At 41.8% G+C, this 19,133-nt stretch overlaps 1 protein-coding gene across 18 annotated transcripts in view; it reads left to right on the top strand.

The window, feature by feature from the left end:
- Positions 1–3,133: 3,133 nt before the first annotated feature.
- FAM13A (family with sequence similarity 13 member A) overlaps positions 3,134–19,133 on the top strand; it is a 120,323-nt gene continuing 104,323 nt past the window's right edge. For 7 of the 18 annotated variants that reach the window (XM_085545010.1, XM_085545008.1, XM_085545007.1 and 4 more), the window contains exons 1-3: positions 11,585–11,695; positions 13,524–13,713; positions 17,018–17,227. In XM_085545010.1, coding sequence (XP_085401136.1) covers positions 11,669–11,695; positions 13,524–13,713; positions 17,018–17,227 — 427 coding nt within the window. In that variant the 5' untranslated portion in view covers positions 11,585–11,668. Of the gene's footprint in view, positions 3,275–6,410; positions 6,558–10,971; positions 11,162–11,522; positions 11,696–13,523; positions 13,714–17,017; positions 17,228–19,133 lie in introns of those variants that run through there. The other 11 variants (XM_085545004.1, XM_085544998.1, XM_085545001.1 and 8 more) reach the window with 5 other exon arrangements.

The following is a 19,133-nucleotide window of genomic DNA, read 5'->3' as shown; positions in this document are numbered from 1 at the left end:
ATATTTTGGGTATGTTTTATTCATATATTCATGTCATAACTACATTCTAGGTCTGATCATACTAGGAACAGAGTTAAAAACCCAGGAGTCTTAGGGTATAAGCAAAGGAGCACATCCAAGAACCATGCCTTCTCTCTCATCCTCAGCTTGAAGGCCATTGCCTTACAGTCCACTGTGAGTCTCAGTGTATGCTGTTTTGGTGGGAAGTACACCAGGAGCTCTGGGTCTGCAGGGAGTTTGGCAAAGGGTGCCCTTGTCTCAAGGAGTTCTTTCTGGCCTGGCTCTATTAAAACCAGAATCACCTTCTGCTTGCTGCCAACGCTCTGCATCTGCCTCTCTGCAAGGTAGTCACTAAATTAATTCTATCCTCTCACCAAGATATAAGCTGTAGATGCTCCTGAACCTTTGCTCAAAGACTGACTAAGCCAGGCAAGGGAATATGGTTGAAGAAACATGGGTATGCCCTGCCCAAACTAAAATAACGATTGGAGAGCAGGCATTGCAGGTCTTATTAGCTATCCATGTTTAAAAATGAGAAAATAGCATATATCAGAGCCCAACAAGCTGTCTGAGTACCTGGGAATGACAAGATCCCCATCCTTTGCAAATACATTGATGAGAGTATGATTCAATCTTAATTGCTTTGCCTCCTCAGAATATCATGAGTATTTGGACCTCTATGCTGAGCAGAGTCATAATCCCTTTTCTAGTCCATCAGGAAGGAGCTTTACCCCAGAGTGAGTGCTATGAAGATTCTTTCATGCTCTGGCCCCAGAGCCAGAGCCACCCCTGGTATTTCATTATGGGAAGCAACCATGCTATTATTCACTTCAGATTTAGTCTCTTGTCAAAAGGAATTTGCTTTGCCCATTTTTATACTGTTCTGGGATAGGAACAGTAACACATAAAAAAAATGTTTTGTTTTTTTAAAAGAGGAATTCAATTCCTCTCACTGCTGTTAGTGTTCACAAAGCCACTGCTCTGGCCTAGAGAAAGGTTGTCTTCCCACACTCCTCCATCTGAATCTTGCACAACAAATAAGTCAGTCTGATATAATGCTCACAGTCAGACACTTTGCAACAAAAATGAAATCTCAAGTGGCAAATTACTCGGTGGTTCTCTGGTGAAAAGTAGTTTATGATCATGTAATGAGAGCTGTAAAATGATGCATCCACCTTTAGTTTCAAGTTAAGGTTTTTAACAGATAGTTCTCATTATAGTTCCTCCTCACTGCTGAGTATTCAGCTGTGCAGATTAAATTATATTCTCTTGCTGCAGGATTTGGGGGTGTTGCACAAATTTATGCCGTAAGAATGTCAATAAATGACACCAGTGTAAAGTTCAACAGAAAAGAAAAGCAAGACCTAACTTAAAAACAAAAAAGTGAAGAGCATGTAAGTTCAAATACAGACAGAAGATTAAGTAGCTTCATAGCTAATGTCAGACAGGAGAAAAAAATCCAAGTACTTACAAGACACTCAAGGCCATGTCTGAATATTAATTATGAACCTGACTTGATAACTGAGATGCTTCTGTGGGTATGTTTCTATTTGCTTAATTGTGATAACAGCTTGGTGTGGCAGAAGAGATGCACCTTAGTTCCTCAGAAGGTTAAAGGTACTGCCTGTACTAGTCAGTTATTTGGCTAACCTATGAATCGCAGAATCATTAAGGTTGGAAAAGGCCACCAAGATCATCAAGTGCAACCATCAACCCATTACCTATTATTTTCCCTCAGCACCACATCTACATGCTTCTTGAACACCACCTCCCTGGGCAGCCTGTTCCAATGCATTACTGTTCTTTCTAAGAAGTTATTTTTCCTAATAACAAACCTGAACATCCTCTGGTGCAGCTTAAGGCCATTACCTCTTATCCTATCACTGTTACTTGGGAGGCGTCATTGTTGCTGAAACACTGGCAGGCACTCATGAAGTAGTATTTCAGAACTGTTAACTGCTACTGGAGCACCATGGCGTTCACTGCAGGCAACGAGACAATTTTACTACTGAATAATTTCTGGGCTTGGTAAGATTCCACCTCACCTGCTTCCCTGCATTTCAACTCCCTTTTGCCCTCATCAACATACACATCATATTTTTCAGCTCAGTGCCTTTCTCTAGAACCTCTACCATTATATTGCCAGGCCATTAATCATGGATAATTCTAATTGTAATTATTCTGGTACCAGTCAGGCCTCATGCCTTTAATTTGGATGCCTGTTTATCAGGGAGACTTTAAAAGGGGAATTTCCCTCCTTTGTACCTGAGCTGGCTGATACAGATCTGCTTCCCTTCTCCTCAGGAGAAAGTTTGCTTTCAGTGTTCTGACCCAAGCAGTGATGTCTTACTGTCTATGGTCAACCTCTGTAAAAAGCAACTGATGACAAAGATCAGCCCGATTTTCCCAGGGCCCTTTCTTTTTACTGTTGGACAGGTGAAAATATCTTCAGTTCATTGGCAATGAGCCAGTAGTGTCTCTTGCTTTGGGTTTTCACAGAGTAAGCTATCTTCAAGCTAGTTTTCCTCTCAGCTTCAAATGAAGCATACAGAGGGAGCAGGGTAACAGCATCTTTGTTAGAAGGGCTCTGCAAAATTGACTGATACTTCTACCATCCAGTGAAGACTGTGCTCCTTTGTTGTAGTGGATATGCCTGTTATAAAAAAGTAGGCTTTTCAGTTGCAGTACATTAAGGAGACGGTTGTGTTTCATTGACATCCAAGCTATACTGTTTCCATTGACCTTGTTTGTTGCATGTATGACCCTCAGTATCCCTATGGATTGTGAAACGTAAACAGCACAGGCACGGCAAGTGGCAGCGATTCCCACTGATTTATGTTCCCTTTTAAAGGCAAGAGTGCCGTGACTCCAAGTCGTTAGGCACTGTGTGGGAGAGTTGCAATAAAAATGACCTTACATCCTCTCTGAGCCAGCACAGGCCACTAAATCAACTGGCAGCTACAGCAGGAAAAGAAGGCTGTGGGAAAATAATAATAATAATAATAACATAAGGATAAATCAGAGCAATCAATCACATCTGACTTAGATCTGCGCATGTCTTTTTTTGTTCATCCAGGATCTGATAAGCAGGGATGCATTGAAAGAAAGCTGTTGTCTCTGCTGCTTCCCACAGAAACTCCCAGGCATGGAGAATCCCGTATCAACTGTTCAAAACAAGGCTTTGAAGACTGAAATGGAGTAGGATTCCATGTGAACAGCAGCAGAACATGGGTCAGTCATCCTCTTTCTGCTCCTCATAAAGAAGGCTAAAGAGGTAAATTTGGTACAGTGGTAGATGGTTCTTCTGCTCCAAAGGCCACCAGAGCTCTCTGGAAGGATGTCTGTTCCAAATCTTGAGCCAAATGTGGGCATCTCTGATCAGTAGTGAGCTGATAACCTCCCTTTCCACAACAAAAGATAGGGTGGTTAACGTTAGTCCCAAAGACCCACTTTCTCTCACTAAGACACCTGTCTTGACCTCTCCAGTGATAAGACCTCCATTGCCTGTTCACTTTGGGCCATCACAAGCTCCTTTCCTTGGGCGCTATGGGATTTCTGGTAGGCAGCTCAATGAAATGGACTCTAGTGCACCTCCTATGCATAGAGAAGTTTAGGAAAAGGTTTTCAATTTGAAGCCATTTGTCTCATTTCAGTATGTTTCAGCTTTTTCAGGACTAATTTTTATCCAATTGCTGTAGATGTCTTAAGTGCATTCATGATCACCTTAAATTCATTCATTCTCTTGGGCTTCAAGAATCATCTTGCAATGGATTTGAATTCCTTCTCAGAAAAAGTGGTTGGGCACTGGAACAAGCTGCGCAGGAAAGTGACGGATTCACCATCCCTAGAGGTGTTTAAGGAAAGAGTAGGTGGTTTAGTGGGCAATATTGGTGGTAGGTGGAAAGCTAGAATAAATGATCTTAGAGGTCTTTTCCGTCCTTTGTGATTCTATGGTTCTATAAAAGATACTTGAAAAGAGCAAAGCTGAGTTCTGTGCTAACTCAAGCTTGTTGAAATACATTTCCAAAGGTGCTCATAGGTGGTAAAAATACGAAAGATCTGTCAGTGGGATGCTAAGAAGAACATTTTTATTCCAGATGCGCAAAATGTAGAGAGTTCTCAGTGACTTGCAAGGTGAGTGAACTGAGAAGAAGGAGACAAGGCTGTTGCTTGAAAGGTTTGCTCAAGTCCAAGCACAGGGTAGGCTGAGGGCTACTTGAAATTTTCCAATGAACTACATTCAATGGGATACTGAGTTTCTTGGCTAGAAAAGCATGTTCATGGGGCTTGTCTGCCTCCCATGGATAATTCCTCTTTTGCTGAAAAAGGGAAAGTCCCAGATTTAAAAACTGGCAGCCTGGAAAGTAATTTCCCGTAAATCCCTGTGACCTGGGTTACTGTGTCATGTGTCTTTCACTGTTGAACCTCCCCTTAGATGGAGTACAAAAAGATATCCGCTGGCTCCCCAGGGCCACATCCTACTGTTAAGCATCTCTATCACAATCCATCTTCAGACTAGCTGGATTGCTTGTTTTTACTGCTCCATTCAAAAAGCTACTCCAGAACTTCTTCTGTTTCTTTTTAATCTTATTTCCACCCCTATATTAATCATAGGCCAATTCAGTGCCTTCTACTAATATAATCCCACACGTTATAGCTCTTTCCTCTTTCTAGTGTTTCACTTTACTGTGTTGCAGCGGTGAGCACAATCGTATTTGTTTTCATTCTTCATTTTTCAGTGCCAAGCTGAGCTCTCCCATCCCTATTTTGTCTTTCTAGCTCTTCTATGCACTCGTCTTCATTCAAAAATAATCTGTCATGAAGCAAAACTGTACACAGCATTGCAGTTAAGCTTGGGCCAGTGCCTCAACCAGAAGAACAGGCATTTCTTTGATTCTGCAGGAAACACCACACATGGCACACTTCAGGACTTTCATCAGGGTTCATTAACATAGTGAAGACTAAATGGGTCTTGGACTTCCAGCTAACACAAATAGGAGTAGAAGTCACCTAGCCAGAATGCTGAGGAGACAGAGTTGAAATAAATGATTTTCAGTAAAAATGATGTGTGTTAAAATTTTACCACAAAAGTCTTCTAAAGGAAACTCTTTTTTCCTTGCCTGTCTCTGATGAGCTCCAGATCTCTCCTGGGCACTAGCCTTCAGGGCAGTGAACAAGCCCAACAAAGAAGTGTGCAAAAGCCAGTCAAAATCAGATAGATTTTGTGGGGCAGTTAAGATCTAGGTGGGTCAGCAATTCAGGTAAGTCTCCAGGGGAGCTGTGGAATAGCTTTCTTGAAGGCATAGCATGGGCTGCTACAATTGTAGTGCTCATGGGTAATGAAAAATAGAAAGCTGCTGAAGAGTAGGAAATCTGGGATGCTCTGGGTGGTCATCTCTGCCTCCCTGTGTTGCTTTGGCTACCAGCCATCTTCTTCATCTTAGCAGCCGGTAACTGTTGCCACTAGATGGAGATGTAACCACGAGCTGAGTCCCAGGCGCTCTGACGCCAAGGCCGAACTGAGAAGGGTTTGTATGCTGCTTGTGCATCACAGGCAGGATGTCACGCTGTGATATCACACCTCCGCCTTCGCGGTTCTGTGATGCTCAAAGAGCGTGTGGATGGTCATACATAGAGGAGAGACTGGGGTCTAAGCAAAAAAGGATTTGGCAGTAGGCATTAAGGTTCATGTGCTCATTTTCCTTGTTGTGTCTGGCAGACTGCTTGGAAATGATAGACGTTATTCCCAGATTCCAACTTCGGCATTTTCAACAATTTAGCAATTATTGTTCAAGACAGACTGGAGAGTTGGAGAGGGAGGAAGTTGATGAGGTTTAACAAGAGCAAGTGTAGAGGCTTGCACCTGGGAAGGAATAACTGCGTGCATCAAGACAGGTTAGGAGATGAGCTCTCCCTCTATTCTGCCCTGGTGAGGCCATAGTTAGACTACTGTATCCAGTTCTGGGCTTGCCAGTTATAAAAAAGACAGAGATCTCTTGGAAGGACTCCAGTGGAGTACCACAAAGATAATAAACAGCCTGGATTGTGCCCCATGTGCACTAAGTAGGATCATCAGATCATCAAGAGCTAGAAGGGACCTTTAAAAAGTCATCTCATCCAACTCCCCTACAATGAACAGGGACATCCACAAATAGATCAGATAACCCAGGTACTCGTCCAGCCTGGACTTGAAAGTCTACAGTCTACCTGTTGCAGTGCCTTGCCACCCTCAGTGTAAGAGACTTTTTTCTTATATATAACCTAAATCTACCTTCTTTAAGCTTGAAACCATTTCCCTTTGTTCTTTCACAACAGACCCTGCATAAGAGTCTGTCTCCTTCTTTTCTGTATCTTCCCTTTAGATGCTGAAAGGCCACTATCAAAACACTTTGGATCTTTCTCTTCTCCAGGCTGAACTGCTCCAGCTCTTTCAGCCTGGTCTCATGGGAGAGGTGCTCCATCCCTTGGATCATTTCCATGGCCCTCCTCTGGACACACTCCAACAGGTCCATGTCTCTCCTGTACTGAGGATTCTCCATCTGCACACAGTACACCAGGTGAGGTCTCACCAGCACAAAGTAGAGGGGCAGGATCACCTCCCTAGACCTACTGGCCATGTTTCTATTGATGCAGCCCAGGTATAGATGGTTTTCTGAGCTGTGAGGGCACACTCCTGACTTATATCCAGGGGGGGAATCTGATTGATGTTTGTAAATATCTAAAGAGAGGTGGGAAGCAAATTGATGAGGTCAGGCTCATCTCAGTGGACAAGGAGCAATGGCCTAAAACTTGAACATAGGATATTACATACAAATGTATGTATATCCTTATGAAGAAAGGATATCTTCTTATTAAGAAGAACATCATTATGGTAAAGATGAAGGAGAACTGGAACAGGTTGCCCAGAGAGGTTGTGAAGTCTCCTTCTATGGAGATACTGAAGACCCATCTGAATGCCTGCATGTGTGACTAGTTGTAGGGAACCTACTTTAGCAGAAGCACTGGAGTTGATGATCTCTTGAGATCCCTTCCAACCCCAACTCTGTGATTCTGTGTGAATCTATGATGTGAACTATTGCTTTGATGTAAGGCATGCATTGAATAGGCTATCTCCATGAGCAGTTTGGCCAGGATAAATGTGCTGCCTCTGTTAGAAATTCTAGACTAAGACACTGTATTTTTCATTGTTTTTTGATGGTGAATTAATCTTGGAACCTGTTGAGGGGTAGGAGTTCTACTCAAAACACCATTAACAGAACAGTGGGGTTTCAAAATTGCAGTGCATTCTCATTTATTTTCTTTCTGATAGCCACACAGAATAACAACTTTGTCTTACCCAGAAGATGTACAAATTACCAGGGTGAAGATAAATGAAGGAAAAATAGTGAATTTGGCATTGTTTCTTCAGGGTTTTCATTTTTATAGAGCTCCTGTGGTCTGTAAATTCCTTCCCTGTCATTGCGTAGGTGTAGGCATGCTCAGTGCTGTGGCTGGAAACGGAGAGCATGAAATAGTTGCCTTGACAGAAATGCTGAAACACTGTTACTCTTGCTTTAGAGCTAGATCTGCTCCCGCTGCCTGGTAGTCAGTCTAGTGAGGACAGACAGAATGCCTAGAAATTTCCCCTGCTGTAATATAACTGAGGATACTAAGGAACTACAATGTGTACAGCTGATGTCTGGAACACCCACTTTTGTGAACAAACAGCTCTATGTATGTAGTTGGACATACCCAGCTTCATGTTTTCTTATTTTTATTTTTCTTTTTCTTATTTCCCCTCCCCCCCCCCGCCCCCCCCCGGGAGATCAGAACAGGTGTCAAAACTGTCGCCATTTTTGTTGACCAAGAACAGATCACACTGTTATTTGGAGTGTGCTTTCTGCCAAGATATATTCATTCGTAGGTAATAACTGGTAGTCTGCTTTGCTATTATTTTGGGATGATTCCGTCTAAAACAAATCCATTTGTTATCTATGTTGGAATTAAAACATCTCCACGATGCAGTTGACCATAATCCATCTGATCTCATTTCAGTCTGATGCCAAATTATAACCTACTGCAGCAATAGAGAGAAACAATCCTCTCTCCAAAAATACATTTGTGATTTCCTGTTACTGAGAAGAGATTAGTATCCTTCTTACAATAACAGAAAGCAATTCTAAACTTATATGAGCTGCTTTATTGCCTGTTTTCTATTTAAAGAGTCCCAAGTAATCTGTCCCATGCGGCCAATAGAAGAAATCCATCCCAAAACACGATTGGCACAGGCTATCTGCAGTTACCCCGCAGATCTGATGATCAGCTGAATGTGGTTGCCAGCTTGGCTGAAATAAGTAATAACCTACATTTCATTGTGTGGTTATGAGCAGCCCCTTAAAACTTTCAGTAGAAAACATTATATAGTGCACATGTTTATTTTATGTATGTTACCATTACAAATTCTCCCATCCATTCTGAGCTGTAGGCAAGTATTTGCTGTACTTTCCATTTGTCCAGCATTTTCTTGGGTCTTATCACCACTTATACAACAGATTGATACAATTCCATCTTGGATCATTAAGTGGTGATACATCTTCCCACCACCAACCACTGATATCTTTTTTTAATGGGTCTCGTCACTCACAGGTCAGCCCCAGGATGTACTAGTATCAGTGAGAGCTCTACTGAGGTAAATCACTTTTGATAAAGACGTGTTTATTGTTATCTGGGGTAGAAGGAAAGAGAGGGAGTGTTGTGGTCTAGTGTGGAAGGCAATTCGGCCCCACACAATCATTTGATCACTCCCCCCTTTTCCTTTAAAGGAGAAAGCCATTCAAATGTCAGAAGTCATAAACCCTAACAAAAATCTTTCCCAAAACAAATCCTATATCAAAATATCTGTATTCAGCATTCTTCATAGTTTGCTTAAAGTCAAGAAAAGACTTTGAGGAGCCTGGTCTATGGGAGGTGTCCCTGCCTATAGCAGGGAAGTTGGAACTAGATGGATCTGTATGGATGGATGGAATGGATCTGTAAGGTCCATTCCAATCAAACCATTCTATGATTCTATGAGAGGCTGCCCATGTGTGCTCTGGCAGGTTTTAGCTTAGGGTCCTGCCTGGGTTATTTTGGTTTTTTTCCCTCTTGGCTATTGCTTAAGAGTAAAATGCTGAGGAGCAGTTAGGCTGCCAGGCAGCACTGCATCTGGACAGGAATTGTGTAATATGCTTCATGCTTTTTGTCTCCCACAGACATTTAGCAACCACCTTGATTTTAGTACGACTTCAAAGAGGCCTAGTGATCTGTCTGGGCAAAAGTGAGTTGCTGTGATATAGTTTCGGTTTGGGGAGGGGCATGACTCTGTTAGGTCATTAATGTCTTATGAGTATGGGTGAGTATGGTAGAGTACGGTTCTTCAACTCCACCTTTCCCTGGGAAGTAACCTCATTTATGACGCTGTTCTGCAATGATGCTTCTTCTCTGTGCAGCAAAACTACTTAGATGATCAAATCCTTGGATGCCAAGCAGTTTTGCACTACCACACTTAACTTTGTAATTAGGTAAGCCCAAAGAAGCCTCATAATATTTTTAATAATTTTATAATTAGTATGACTGTCTCTATCCCATTGACTAAGGAGGCTTGTAAGCCTGCTTCTTAACTATGCATTAATTTTGTACTCAGTTATGTGATAGCTATTTGTCTTCATATAGTTATAGTTAGAAGTTTATTGAGCCAGACAATTTCAGTAATGCTTTAGTGATTTGAAGAGATATCTCTATTGAATTGAATGTTGTGCCCCCATTTTGCACTACTACACCTCTACACACGGCCTTGGCTAGACCATCACAGACACACCTCTATCCCCTTTGAGTATCTGAGGAGTTTTGCATGAACTCAGGTGGAAGGGGCAGATCTCAAAGCACATGCTGAAGTCCAAAGCATATTTAGTTGGATTGGCCCTCTGCTGTGTGGCCTGGAAGGTCACAGCAAGTATCCTGCAGCAGGCTACTTGGGCTAGCTAGAAGAGGACAGAGTTACACTCCAGTACTTCAAAGCTGGAAGCAAAAATTTATTTCACAGCAGCCTGCTTTATTTATTTAATTTTTTTTGTGAGCTGTTGCGTAATAAGAGCTGAATTCTGATGTCACAGTGGAAATGATGAGTAACAGTCAGGTTAAAGAACCATACTGCAATGGCAGAGATAATGAAATTATTCACAGAAGTGGCATGAAGTTCCTTAGAACTCCTAACATCACCCTAGCTGTTCTTTCCCTCTAGGAATGCTGTTTCAACAGCTGAGGTTGAATGTCTTATTTGTAAACAAATGTAAGAGATAAAGGAAAAAAAAATCTAGGCTGTGGATGAGGAAAAGTTTGGCTTAATCTTAGTCTGCCCTTCATGGGAGAGACTGGCCTTGCGTGGTGCTAATTAGGAAAAATTAGGATGAGATAAAGGCAATGAGGAAGTTCGACTTATTTCCATCCTTCTGTAGGAAGAAGCACTTCAACATTATTAAGATGTTTCTTTATTCAGAGGTTTCTTTATTAACTAGGAGAAAATACACACATCCCCAGACGTTCCAAGTGACTGAACAGAAGGGAATTTCCCAACTTCAGTGAACAACTTGCTTCAGATGTGCCTGAAAAAATAACAGCAGCCCTGTTGCTGCTGCTGCTGCTTGTTTTCTGGTTCTCTGTTACAAGGGGTAAGAATCTACAGGCTGTTTCTGGAAATGCATCTATAAAAGCCTTTATGCCGTAGCTGCTATTTGATATAGATTCACGTCTGAACCCTTCACCCCAAGTCTCCAGAGATTATCAGTTTCTCATCGTTCACTGTCCAGCTTAAAGTTTGAAGCATGTAATTGGGTTTTACTGCGGAGCTGTGATTAGGACTAAGAAGACAGCCTTGTGTAATTCATGTGAAAAGCATGTTAGTGGCTTACAATACGGAGGGGGATAGAGGAGGATTTTACATCAACTCTGAGTCCCATAGTGTGTGTGAAAGGAAACTAGGAGAACGCTGAGGCCAAAGTCTAACCGTACAAAGTTGGAAAGTAATCATTTTGGGTTCGACTTGCTTAACTGTGCTTAGACGGGAAAAGAGAAACCGATTATGAAGGAAATTCTGATCACAATACCTGGTAGAAATGGATTATGAATGAACACTCAGATCTACAAGGTAACATTTTCCATCTGACGCACGGCTCAGCCTCTTCCCATCTGCCTCCAGGAAAATGTTCAAATGTTTGTCTGCCTTTTTCTCTAGCTGGACACATGCTCTTTTGTCCCGCACAGACGAGGTATTTGACAGGCAGGTTTCCTCCTCAGATGGTAACACTTGCATCTGAAAGGAGACAGAAGCGCGCATCTATTATGTGCTTTTCTTTGACAATGAGGGTCAAACTTTTGAAATACCACAACTCCACGGTGGCATTTTGAAGCGTACTTTAAATTTCTGGCCCCAGCCGCGCTCCCAGCTGAGGTGGGAGGGAGCGGGATGCCAGGGGAATGAGTTCTTTCTTTTGCCGGCGTGTGGGCTCCGAGTGTGACGTGACCGCTGGGAGGCTCAGGCACCCTGGGGTTTTTCCACCCCTTTTTGCGGGGGTGCGGCGCAGAGGAGGCGGGCGAGGAGGGCAGGGCAAGGCAGGGCAGGGCTGGGCGGGAGCCGGCCCGGCTGGCGGCCAGCATGGGGGCCGGGGCGCTGGCCATCCGCGTGAGTAGGGCGGGGAGCGGGCGGTGCGGCCGGGGAGAGGCTGCGGGGAGCGGCCGGGTTGAGGAGTGCGGGAACCGGCGGTGGTACCGCGTGGGGAGGGGAAGGGAAGGGAAAGGAGAGAGCGGCCTGGGCCCTGCCTGCACTCGGACCCAGTGCTCGGCTCCAGCGTCTCTCCGAGGCGGCGTTGGAGGAAAATGAAGATGGATAAATGCCGCTCTGGGCTATTTTTACTTTTTTTGTCTTTTCTTTTTTACTTTCTTTGCCCTTGTATAGCCCGTACCCGGGGCCTGTGTACGACTGGCTGCCCGCGCATTCCTGCCGTGCAGGGGCAGCCCTTCCGCCGCTGTGTCGTGCAGTTAACTTAAACTACGACTTTTGAAGTGAAAATCGTGCGTTGCCCTTTTAATCTTCCATGGAAGCATCTGTTTCATAAAGAGATTAGCCAAAAGCCGTGTTTAACGCGTCGTTCAGCCTTTAGTTCAATCATGCACGTGCTGCTTACTGTGAAGAGTAAGGAGGTGCTCACAGGAATGCTGGCTTTATGTATTGATTGTATAGCTGTTTTGCAAATAATGATGTGTATTTATGACATTTATGCTAGTAACGCGTTTCACAAAGGTCAGATAGGTACCTAGGGCCTTAGAACACACTTCTGCTCCCAGTATCCGTGTTCAGTGGGAAAAGCACAGCATACAGAAAGCACCGGGTTGCCCATTTGTGTTATAGCTGTAGGACAGGCTCAAAGGCAGCCCTGATGCAGACACCGAGTTTCAAAACACTGTAGGAATAAATTGATTTTAAGTGTCAGGCAGGTGGTGGCCTTCTTAAACAAACAGACTGAACTCTATGGTATCAGTGACCTACAGTTCCAGCAGTGCAATGTCATTAATGTGAGGATTTCTGCTTGTCTGCATTAGTGAAATGATGCTTAGGTGTATACAGAAGTGGTAACTGGTGGGCTGTGCTGTTGCTCTTGGGTGGTCTTTCCAAACCATAGCACCATATGCTCATTTAGATTGCTGCATTGCGAAAGTAATCCTGAAGTTCCCTCGGGACTTACTGGATGTGTTTTCATGTTCTCTCTGCCACTGCAACTCAAAACTTGTGAGAACGTCTTCCAGATGTATGTCGTGCCTCCAGAAGAAACTATGGGATATATGAAGTTAAGGCTTCGTTGCAGTCTGATATTTGCCCCTGATATTACGTGTGATTGGATTACCTTGTTCTTTTCTAACCTTGAAACCTCTGTAATTAAATTTCAGACTTATCTGATAGTAAACATGTCATAAAACCTTTCATAAGGGTCCATCTCACCTGACAGTGGCCAAAACGAATCTTTAGGAAACACCATTTGGAAGAAAGACACAGTGAACCTGAGTATGCTCGGAGACTGACAGGTGTCCTGGAGACATCTCAAACTGATTGTAGCGTACGGGGATTTTTGATGTGTGTGTTTGTCTGAGTGTTTTTGTAACCTACATGAACTGTGTGAGTTACAAAAGCAGACTCTTGTGAATCCCAGTTCCTTGTTATTCTAGTAACATACTTGCATACAGAAGTGTGTCTTTCTCCTTTATCTTAACTACAGACTACTACTACTCTTCCTGTTAGTTGCTCTTCTTTTTTCTTTAGTAGGTTTTATTGTTGTTGTTTTCTGTTCCCCCACCTTCACCACTTTACAGGGATTTTCCTGTCAGTTAAAAGGAACTAAAACCAAAAACTTATTCTGGAGTATATAAGCCAGTTTTGATGGATACCATCATGTTGTAACTGTGCAACACTTTGTAGCAAATGTGATTAATGCTTTCTTTTCCTATGCCTCTTTCAGCAAAGCAAGTCAGCTGTGAGATTGAGGGAGGACATGAAAAAGATAGCCTTGCTTCCACTGAACAAGCAGAAGGATGCAATCCATCCAAAGGTGTTTGGTGTGAGTCTTCTGGAGCTCCAGCAGCAGGGACTGAGCAAGAATGGCATTCCAATCGTTGTGTGGAATATAGTTGAGTACCTGACCCAGCATGGTAAGCTGAAGGAAATCACTTTTGTGTAGTAACATGTTTTATTGTGAAGGTCTTCCAAAGGAGAAGTTTTTTCATGGTACAGAGGGTGAATAATATGTTGGTGCTAACCACTTGCAGAGAATGTTACTGTTGCTTCTTTTTTTCCTTCTGCTCAGTATGCTTTTTATGCTATAGGATGTTTATAAACTACAGCATTATGGAGCAGCACATGCTCGTTGATAAGCTGTTCAGTTTTATCAATTGAATGTACTTCATTTTCAAGCTTGGTGTAATTCTCTAGTTGCAAAACAGTTGACTTCTCTCACCTTGTGGTAGTGAGAATATGTAAGTATCTATAGTTATATTCATATGCATGTACACACCCATGAGAGGACACTGTTGAATACATGTTCTCACAGGTTTTTGGTTAGATTTCAGTTATTATTTATCTCCTCAGGGAGTAAGGTATCCAATTCTCAGCTTTTCTTTGCATTCATTTAATGAGATTTTAGTCTCTGTTAAGGAAATTCATCTCTTTGCAGAAAACCATAATACCATTGGTGCTCGGATGTATCTTGTGCAGGTATTCAGCATTAGAAAAGATTTCATGGAGGTAACTTCATCTTGTAAGAAGCTGCATCTGTTTTTACCATCAGTTCTCTGTTTTAGCTGCTAGATAATGGTAATCCTATTACAGTGTCTTAAGATGCTGTGATTTTATCATGATGGTCCATAGAAGCTGTTATATGCAAACACAGCTTGAAAGTTAGCTTAGATTAAATGAAAATTTGAAGCATAATCCTACCTTATTTCACAGCAGTATCTTGCTTGATCTACATCAACTTGCTTTAAAGCAAACTGCTAGAACAATGAAAGAGCAAGGATGGGAAAATGCCTTCAGTCACATGGGTTTAATCAAAACCAGAAGTTGACAAACCCTCTTGATTGCAAGAGGTTGTGGACTGTACTCTGTGTTCCATAAAAAGATTGCATCCCACTCAAGTGTTTTCCAAATATGAACAAAACGAGCCAGATCTCCTATCTGCAGCAAGATTAGCTGGGCTTCCAAATGCCAAGGTGATTATCCAGCCTTGATAAACATATAATCCACTCTCTTTCTTGAGACAGGTTTCTGAGATGCCGTCTTACTTAGGAATATTTTGAAAGGACTGTTCTGTGCTTTCCTACAGTTTGTTTTGTGAGGTAACAGGAAAGTTAACTATGATAATGCTTTTAACAGAGGCCTACTTATGAACTCAAACTAATTGGCGGTACAGTGTTCTGTGAACCATGTTTTCTGTTTATTCAGCATTGCCTCCTGTTCTGCACAGGCGCAGTAAGAGACGTTGTAGGGCTTTTTATACTCAGACCATTTCAGAGTCTCGCTGTTCATGGGCGACTGATTTTACCCATTAGAATAAGCTGACCCAATTTTTGGGTAACTACATCCTCGACTAAGTTTGTGCTGAGCTACTAATTCTCAAATTTGTAGGTGAAGCCAAGTTTTCCTATGCTGAATTTGGAAATATCTGATTAATGTTCCTAGTAGGCTCCAGCCTCTCTTTATTTCCATAGGAAGTTTTATCTGCATGGGCACTCTGCTCTGTTCAATCTGTGTTGCAGAAATGGGTGACTGAGATGTGGTGTTTCCTGTTGCCCCCCAGATGGCAGTATAGCATTTTACATGTGTTTTATTGTAGCTGCAGGAATTCAGGGTCTGTAAGCTGTATCGTACATTAGTCGAGTAAATGCTTCAGTATTTTAAGTGTTTCCATTTTTTTTTTCTTACCAGATCAACTTGTTTCTTGGTCTGATTAAAAAGATTACTTCTTTCTACAAACTCTGCTGCATCAATATTGACTTCTGGGACTGGAAATGTTCTGTCTGACTCCTGCTTAGTAATGACCGCTCTAAACTAATGAGAACAGTACATCATATATTTTGATCCTGTTTGTGTGCTGCTGCTAAAGAAGAATAAGCAGATCTATGCACACAGGATCAGAAAAAAAGCAGAAAACACTTTCTGTTTTATGATGGAAGTGTTTTAGAGAAAAACAAATTTACTGAGTTCAGCTTTAGGCACTTATTTTCCTTGTTTGAATCTCAGCATCTGCCTAGAAAGTGATACAGTATGATTCATCTGGCTTCCTCTGTGGAAACCTTCACTGGGTGTGGGTTGTCTGGCCTGAAGTGATGGATACTTTTATTTTTCATTGTGAAATCTTTAGGCTTTGTGTAATTAAAAATATACACTTGCTCTCAGAGATTTTCTTCTGAAGTAAATTTACTGGTTTTGCTTCACAATGGTCACAAGTAAGGCTAACTTAAAGAGCAAAGCTGGAAATACTTGTGTGGGTAGTATCACACCTTGGCAAAATCACTAAAGCTAAAGGGCTGGTTGCAAAGGTGAGATAAAACACTGTTTGGTAGAGTCTGGTTCCTTTTTAGCTGAAGTGTACTGATGCAAGATTCAGTCATCTCAGTTGTTTTCTGCTTGGTATGAAGTACGTAAATCACCCTGAAGGTAATGCTTCCTGTTTGTTTCCTTGGAAACTACAACAGATACAAAGAGCACAATAACACGATTTGGTAGAGCAAATTCTCAACCATGAAACATGATTTCTTAACAAAGTCACCACCAATGGCAGTGTACTTTCACCAGCAATTAACAAGGGCCTGCGTGCCACACTGGCAAAAAATCTGCACCAGCAAAGCTGACCCATTGTCACTGTGGCCATTGCTAAAGTGTGCCACCCACTGCCTCACTGTGATCATATCCACTGTTTGGGCTCCATAAACATTCAAAAGGCATCAATGGGTGCTGTTTTTTCTGCATGGAGGAATTCAGTGATGCACTTTTGCTTCATACGCACTTCCATGTCAGATACCATTCTGTCAGACTTCCCCTCCGCTGCCAGCTGTCACACAGCAACAAAATGTAATGGGGATATTAGTGGGAAGGTTTGGCCTCTGCTGCCTCTTCCACCAACATCTGCCTCTTGACACTGTGGGCCAACAGAATAAAATAGGAGGCATTACTGTTGGAGCAGCCTTCGTATGTTATAGGTTACAGTGATGCCACTGGGTGCTGTGAATTTTCATAGAGTATCCCAAGCCTCAGGATCTGGTCATTGGTATTTGTTTATTATCTGAACCCAATTATTTGACTAGCAGGGCTTGTAGGGGAAAGTAGTATCTTTTCAATCTGCATGGTATAGATTGTCCTTTGTATTAATGTTGTATTATTCACACTTGAATGTCTGTTTCAATATATCAGTGGGGTGTCTTAGTTCAGATCAACCTCATGCATAACATATAATTACAGGTATGACCCAGGAAGGTCTCTTCAGGGTAAATGGAAGCATAAAAACAGTGGAACAGCTGCGTCTGCAGTATGAACGTGGAGAAGAGGTGGATCTAGTCAAAGATGGCGATGTGTATTCAGCAGCCAGTCTTTTGAAATTGTTTCTGAGAGAGCTGCCAGATGGGATTATCACCTCTGCCTTACATTCCAAGTTCATTCAGCTTTACCAGGGTAAGTGAGAGGTAAAAGTCCCCATCCTTCTGCATGCTTTCCTTCCGGAAAATTTTAGACAGACAGCATAAGCAGTATTCTCTTTCTTAACTTACATACTTTGTTCCACAGTTCCTTTGACTTCAGCTCTCACCTGCTCACAGAGTGCATTCAGATAGAAATTCTGTATCTTGTCGTCTTATGTGTTTGGTGCAATCTGAACTATTTATGCTTTTCTAATCTGGTTATATCTGCTAAATAGGAGCTGCAGTGATTAGTTAGATGGTTGGAAGAAGCTTGGGGACAACAACTGCAGACTTTAGGACACAGATTTGCTTCTGTTCAGCTAGAGAGATTATTGGCAATTTCATTCTTTCTAATGGGCTCTGAAAAGTTCTGACAACTTAATCTGCTAATCATTCTTAATATCCATTGGGTCCCAAACAATATGCTGTTTAAATTTCCACTTCTCACTAGGTGATGTAATTGCCCATCAAACACAAGCCAGTCTGCAATTAGAACAGACTTTACCCTTTAATTCCACTGATAGCATACAACCTGGAAGATTTTTTATTTTATTTTATTTTATTTTATTTTATTTTATTTTATTTTATTTTATTTTATTTTATTTTATTTTATTTTATTTTATTTTATTTTATTTTATTTTATTTTATTTTATTTTATTTTATTTTATTTTATTTTATTTTATTTTATTTTATTTTATTTTATTTTATTTTATTTTATTTTATTTTATTTTTTCCCCTTCAAGAGGATAACCTGCTTTAGAAAGCTGTAACTTGCACAATTGTCTGTCTGATGATTTGTTGAACTAATCCATCTGTACTGGGCAGTCCAGACTGCTGCTATGCAGACTAGACTGTCTGTTCCTGGGCCATCTGGGTCAGTGGAAGTTCTTTTGCTGCAGGCAGTTGATGCCTCTCACTCTCTTCCCAAGAAGATGCAAAATGCATGGGTACGTATTGCTGGAGAAATGCTCTTTACTGTAAAGCAGACAAACATGATGTGTGTAGAGGAGGAATGTACTGACAAATGTCTTCAGTGGAAGACAGCATGAAGTTTTCATTCTGTTGCTCTTGGGTCTCTCTCCCACTTTTCTTGTCTGCAGTGGAAATGAAGCTTAGCTGTTGCCTGGAGCAGGGAGGACACAACCACATCACCACATCTTTCCTTCCTTTATTGTTTGGGACTGTACAGCCAGTTGAGGGTGCACTGAAGAACTTTCTGTCTCTCCTGAGCACAGCCATTAAAACTATAGTTAGGTCATATCAGGGCTGTGGTGGGGTGGGGGGGAACTTTCACTGTAAAATAACATTTAGTAAAGGTGTCTGGGGCCCAAGGAAAGGGTTCAGGAAGTGTTGGGTAGGAAGGTGCTGTTGCTTAAGAAAGTCCCTTTTTTTTTTTTTTTTTGGCATAGCAGCGTTTTTAGATTTAACTATATTTGACTCATGAAATACATTTAATTATGTTCTTTCTCTTAAATCAGTCTGAGTGGAAATTTTGTTTAAGTTGTGTGTTCCTTCTTCTACTTCATGTCCCTCCCAGAGGTCACGTCTCTGTATTGCGCCAGAAACTACTGATGAACTTTGTGAACTGTGCTGATTGTGGAAAGTTTCATCCATTCTTGCTTCCCACAGGAAATGCAAAATCTCCCCAGTGCTTTCTGTGGAAATGAGAGACGTGTATTCTTACTTAGCAGACCAAGATTTGTTGTCTCAAATAGAAGTTACTGGTGTAAATCACAAGCCCGAGTCTCTCAAAGTCATCCAGCTGTGATGCATCTTCACAGTTAAGTTTGCATGTATTACACAATAATCTCTGGTCATAGTTCCACTATCGTTTTGATTAGGAAACAAAAGGTTTTTTGGTTTTTGTTTGTTTTTAAATAGGTGTTATGGCAAGGGGAAAG

Source organism: Coturnix japonica, chromosome 4, assembly GCF_054131305.1.
Source record: "Coturnix japonica strain WE chromosome 4, WE-NBRP24, whole genome shotgun sequence".
Taxonomy (NCBI): Eukaryota; Metazoa; Chordata; class Aves; order Galliformes; family Phasianidae; genus Coturnix; species Coturnix japonica.
This window is presented reverse-complemented; position numbering and strand designations above follow the sequence as displayed.